General features: G+C 41.0%; 1 protein-coding gene across 1 annotated transcript in view; it reads right to left on the bottom strand.

The window, feature by feature from the left end:
• Positions 1-1,202: 1,202 nt before the first annotated feature.
• The window catches only part of SMARCAD1 (SWI/SNF-related, matrix-associated actin-dependent regulator of chromatin, subfamily a, containing DEAD/H box 1), a 42,737-nt gene continuing 37,939 nt past the window's right edge, over positions 1,203-6,000 (bottom strand). The window contains exons 20-24 of the mRNA XM_033060747.1: positions 5,386-5,574; positions 4,421-4,539; positions 3,361-3,543; positions 2,050-2,159; positions 1,203-1,757 (exon numbers count right to left, since the gene is read on the bottom strand). Of these exons, the coding sequence (XP_032916638.1) occupies positions 1,696-1,757; positions 2,050-2,159; positions 3,361-3,543; positions 4,421-4,539; positions 5,386-5,574 (663 nt within the window). The 3' untranslated portion in view covers positions 1,203-1,695. The remainder of the gene's footprint in view (positions 1,758-2,049; positions 2,160-3,360; positions 3,544-4,420; positions 4,540-5,385; positions 5,575-6,000) is intronic.

The following is a 6,000-nucleotide window of genomic DNA, read 5'->3' as shown; positions in this document are numbered from 1 at the left end:
TATTTCCCTTCACATTTACTTCCCATCCCACCTCAAGTATTATTTCATTGAATCATGAATGACACCAAACAACCCTAAGAGAGACAAGTACTCTCAGAACACAAAGAAACAACCTTTACTCATTCTCACCTTCACCTTCTTTGAAATGCCTTGTGTGCTTTGCTCCAGCTCTTCACACATTTTTCCTTCTTTTGCTCCCAAGACTCCTCTTCTTCAGCAACTGATTTCAGAGAGTGGCTTTGTGTTTTTTCCCCTTTGTACGTCTTTCCCAAACAGAAAAACAGAACCATAGAACAGTTGAAGAGACCTCTGGAGGTCAAGCCCCTGCTCACACAGGGCCACCCAGAGCCAGCTGCACAGGACTGCATCCAGTTAGTTTTTGGTTATCTCCACAGATGGTGGCCCTGCAATCTATTGAGACCCCCAGCTAAAAAGCAGAAAGTTACAAGGAAGAAAGGCAGAAACACACATGAGTTTCACAGCACCTAAAGATAGATACTGACCCCAGTATCTGGGGCAACCACAGCTCCTCCAGGACTGCATTAACTGATCCCATACACATCCAGAACACCACACAATCCATCCTGAAGGGCAGGGATCTTTCTTCAACTCACAGGTGAGAACATGCAGGTACAATGGGATGAGAGCTGGGCTAGCATCACACTCAACAGAAACACACAACCTAATTAGCTGGACATTAAAAACCTGTGGTTCTTGTGTTAATTCCCACTATTTAGTCCAGCAGAACCAGTGGAATTAAAGAAGCATAGAAAACTGATTATTTCCCCTACTCCTTCTCAAACAATACAGTACATCTTCACCTCATTTCAGTTGTGCATTTTGGAACAGAGAGCACAACCACAGAACATTTCTAGGAGAAGCCAAGCAGTTTAATCCACACTTGGAAAACAAGTTTTGGAAAAGCTTTAATTTCCTACCCACTCTGAATTTGCAGAAATCATGTACAGTTGACCAGAACACCGACAGACTTCACCAAACCAATTTTGCAGTTGTTCTTACAATCAATATCCTCACACCACTGTAATTAGAGTATAATGACATACTGGTAATTAACTATTGCTGGACAAAGCCAAGTCAGTTCAATTGGAACATTCCAGCTGGTGTGAGAGATGCCTAATTGATTTGTAACATGCACATTATCAACCCCACACCGGCCCCAAACCAGTGCAACCATGAAAACATTTTGTCAATCTATGGAATTTTATTGGAACAAGTTGATACAAAACCAGTACGGAACATCAAATGAACCAAAACCAGCAGAAACAGACTCGAGCATTGTCAAATAAGGCACATATAAAAAAATCTACACGCGGAATCCAGTGAAACAGACAGTTTATATATATATATATTTGGAGGTAGAAATAATTACAAAAATACTGACAAATCTTAAGCAGTAGCAGATTTGTTAAAACAATTACTACTTAGGTCCCCATTTTTAAAAGTTATCTGTAAAACTTTTATTCAGCATCTGAGGTTGGCACATTTGGGCCATTTATGCTTTTAAGCATCAAAAGAATGCTATTGGTGTTAAAAAATCCTCAATGCCATGAGCAATACAATAAAGAAACTACAAAAAGTTATAAACGTTCATAAAACTCCTGGTCAACAGTAATGTAAGAGTCCTTGGGGTACATCATCACCTCTCTTCCTTGAATTTCACAACATATTTACATTTTATAGACCCAACGAAGCTTTTAATAGTGTGGCTATATCTGCTGGAATGGTTCCTTCTTCTCCTGAAGAATAAAGACAAGCATTAGTACAGCTTAAAATATTTCACATAAAGATATAAAAGCCTATATCCCCAAAACACTAAAAAAAATCCTCTGCTTGTAGGACTTGGTCAGACTCAAAGGCACTTACTGTCAAATCAAAGAACCAGAAAAAATACATCTATCTAGTTTAACATAAAAAAACCCCAAATAACAAAAGGTTTGTCTGTATCAAGAACCTTCTTTTTTTCAGAGTAATGTATTGCAGCTTTAATTTACTTAAGTGGACATCATTATCTGCAAGACAATTACCTACCTGATTCTGCTGCAGTCATATCTTGTTCTAACTTCAATTTCTGTTGGCTAATTTTGAGCATGGTTTCTTCAATAGTCCCCTTACTGATGAGTTTTATGACTTGTACTTCTCTGAAAACCACAAAAAAAAAATTCATTTTTGTAGTTTGGATTAGTGCAAAAGGAAAGGATGCTATGCCTTTTGCTCAGTTGGCTGGGGTTTAAAGCAAGGATGAGGAAATGAAAGAGAGGGCAATACAAAGAGCTTCTAGATTCTTCTCTGGAACAACTCTGCTCTGAATTGCCAGAAAACACACTTTCTCCTGCACTCCCAGCCACTGCAGATGTCTGGACAGTCACGAGAATTTCCAGTAATACAAACAAGTCAAATTCCTCCTAATTCCATTTTACCATTGAATACAGTTGAAATTACACACATTGTATGGTTTCACTCTATATGATCAGGTGGCACTTAAAAGCTTACAAGTCTCCTGAAGAGAACAAACAGCTTGGCTAGACAGTCCCTAAGACCTCAGATCTATCTTGGAATAGTTCCCAGCACCAGAAATTTGAGAATTATACACAGTTTGAGAGTTACAGTAATTTCACGACCATAAGGTGCACCGGACTATAAGGTGCACCTCCAGGAGTCGGCAAATTTCGCAACTTTGTACATTATATAAGGCGCACCAGACTAAAAGGTGCACTTTTTATTTTTCAGCGAGGATCCACCCCCAGTTTCCCCCGCGCGGTTGCTGGCCGAGGCCCCGCCTCAACCCGGCAGTCATTGGCCCCCAGGCCCGCCTGTACCTGGTGGGGCCGGGCTATGCCTGCCGGCACTCGGCACCACCTCCATGGGGCCAGGGTGTGCCTGCTGGGGCACCGCGGGCCCCTGGGCCCGTCTGTACCTGGCAGCCACGGGGCCCCGGGCCCGCCTGCACCCGGCAGGCCTGGCCCCACTGCCCCACCTCCACCTGGCAGCCGCGGCCTTGCCGGCTTCCCCCGCGGCTTGTGGCTCGCACTTCCGATTTGGCAAATTTCTGAACTTTTGCCCATATATAAGGCGCACTTCCGGGTTTGGGCCAAAATTTTAGTCAAAAGGGTGCACCTTATAGTCGTGAAATTACTGTATAGTGAACTAGGAAAAGGAGGGAAGTGTAAAGAGAGGTTTGTTCTTCCAGCAACATGGACTAAGACAATTACAGCTCCTAGCTCCCACACAACCCAGAGCTGCTCCACACAAGCCTTGGCTAAAAACTTAATCATAAATACTGTCCTCTTAGCCTCCTTTGAGAGCTTGCATCCAAGAAATTACCATTAAAAAAAGTCTTACCGTGTCTGACCTACTCTGTGGCACCGGTCTTCTGCCTGCTTATCATTGTAGGGGTTGCAGTCAATGTCATGAAGGATAACAACATTGGCCGAGGTCAGATTAATGCCCAAGCCACCAGCTTTGGTGGACAGAAGGAATACAAATATACCCATATCTGTATTGAACTCATCTATCAGATGTATCCTGCAGAACACAAGACAACATGCATCAGGCCTTGGAAAACACTTCACACTGGCTCCAGAGCTGAACACAGAAGTTAGGATCATCTTTCAGAAGAGAGGACAGTGCACGGCAGCTCCAAGTTACAGATGCTATGCAGCAGGAAAATGGGTACCAACTGTCCTCTGCAGTGAGCAGAGAAACATACTGAGTGACAGATGGACAGCAAAGAGTGACAACAGGCTTAGAAAAAGATTTTTTTATGACTACAGAACACAAGAGTCAGTTGAAGGACAACAGAAGACTGAAATACATGAAAATGAATGGGGAAGCAGGGAATGAATTCCGCTTCATGACAATCTTCTATACTAACTGCATGTGCAAAGGCAGAAACAGACATCAGTAACACCACAGCAAGAATGACAGTTTTAGAAATGAAAGAAAGAGCGTCCAAAAAAAACTTCTGAAGTTCTTGAGACAAAAAACCAGCTCAAACACAAGAAAAGCATTGCAACATTTTCAGCTGCAGGGACAGACAGACTGGTTTGTCACAGAGAAACAAAGGGGTGTATCTGCCTACTGTAAAAGAGATACACTCTACTTCCAAGGAATAGCTGCAGGTGTTATGACATGCTGACACACAAATCATACACACCAGGAACTGCTGAAGACACACATTTTTTCATTTCCATGGCTAAGACTGCAACCCCACCATCTAAACCTCATCTTTTAGCCTAATCCTTATACTAAGGTGATCTGAAGTTCAACATTTGACATCTTCTATGGTCAATGTCCAGTGAGCAGAGACTTCTATACATTAGAAAACTAAGGTAAGGGTCTAAAGTCACCTCCCCCTCTCCAGCACATTCACTTTCTCTCACTTTTGGCAAGAGTGACTTACCGTTCAGAAATCTGTGTTTTTCCATCCAGCCTAATATATCTATGTTGCCAATGTTTTAGAAAAACTTCCAAGATGTCCAGCATCATAGTGAACTGGCTAAACAACACAACTCTATCACCCTGGAAAGGACAAAGAAAAGCAAAAATTTTGAAACATGTCAACTACGAAGTACAAAAATTCTTTATTGATGCAAATAGATGATTTTACTTTCACAGAAATCCTGTTTTCTGAAATAAGACTAAGTTGAAAATCATCAAGCCAGGATTGACTATCAGTGAAGATTCCATATCCAGTAGTCCTGCTGTCATTGCAGTATATTTTAATTATTTTTGTACTTAGGTGGCTCAAACAAATCACATATCAAATGCAAAAATGACAGATTATTTCATGCATAAACATCAAAATACTTTCATTCGAAATTTAAATATTTAATGTAATATAGAGAGTAACACTATTTTGTCTGAAATAGATGCACAGCACCCACCTGTGCAAACTCAGGATATTCTGAAGCATTATGGCACATGTTTATTTGCAAAATAAAACTGTTTGAATCTCGAGGCAGGACTTCAAGCAGGGACCTCTTCTTACCTTTCCACTGGCTTAATACACACATGATTATTCTAATGCATTAAGTCTTATTCAATTGCCAAGAGAAGGTCCAAGTCCATGACGTGTGAATATTACGCAAGACCCCATATATTAGTAGAGTAGTTAATTTGGGATGAATACTCTGAAACATTGAAAACTGGGAAAATTTATTTCACCTTTCTCTAAAATGATGCACATACTCAGGGCTGCACATTAAAAGTTCTAAGTATTCTTTGCAATTCTGCACATGCACTAAATTACATTGTAAAACTCCACAGCAAAGCAACTGGGTTGCATACAGAGCTGGCAGGTATTAATTTAACAAGTTATTTAGAGCTACTCTTTAGACAGGAAAAAGCTTTAGCCATCTGTAATACCTTCTCTTTAAGGTCGGAGAGAATGCGTTCCAGTGCTCTAAACTTTCCAGAATCCAGGATCTGATCCATGTCTAATGTGAAGTCATTGATGTGAGAATATTGTTTACAAAGCACATTCAGCTCAAAATCTGTCATTACTGTCATATCTTCGAAGATAAGGTCAGGGTTAGCATCACAATGTGTGGGTTCCTATTAGCGAAAATGAAGGGAAATAATGAAATACACAATCTTACCAGAGAACTAAAACCAAAGCCACCACACATTAACACCCACGATCTCTGAAAGAAAAAAGTAACACACCTAGACGTGGGGAAATGCTAGAGCATGGCTCAAGCAAACAACAAAAGATGAATTGTCAACTTCAGGTTTATAATAGGAGAGGATAATTACTTCCCAGTTTAGCCCTTGCAAGCACTCCTACTGCCAAAAACCTAAGAGGGATATGCTCAACCTTCATATCAATTACCTACTTCTTATCAAGCCCTATGACCTTTTTACACCTTTATCACACCTCTTCCCCTTAAGACACATTCCCTAAAAGGGATGTCCAATCCTTGGATAGATGGTAGAAGACATGGAAAGCTCAGCCCAAGATGTAGGGTGGGTAGAGGGATG

This window comes from Catharus ustulatus, chromosome 5 (assembly GCF_009819885.2).
Source record: "Catharus ustulatus isolate bCatUst1 chromosome 5, bCatUst1.pri.v2, whole genome shotgun sequence".
Lineage (NCBI taxonomy): Eukaryota > Metazoa > Chordata > Aves > Passeriformes > Turdidae > Catharus > Catharus ustulatus.
Note: the sequence above shows the minus strand (reverse complement) of the source record. Positions and strands in the feature narration are given on the sequence as shown.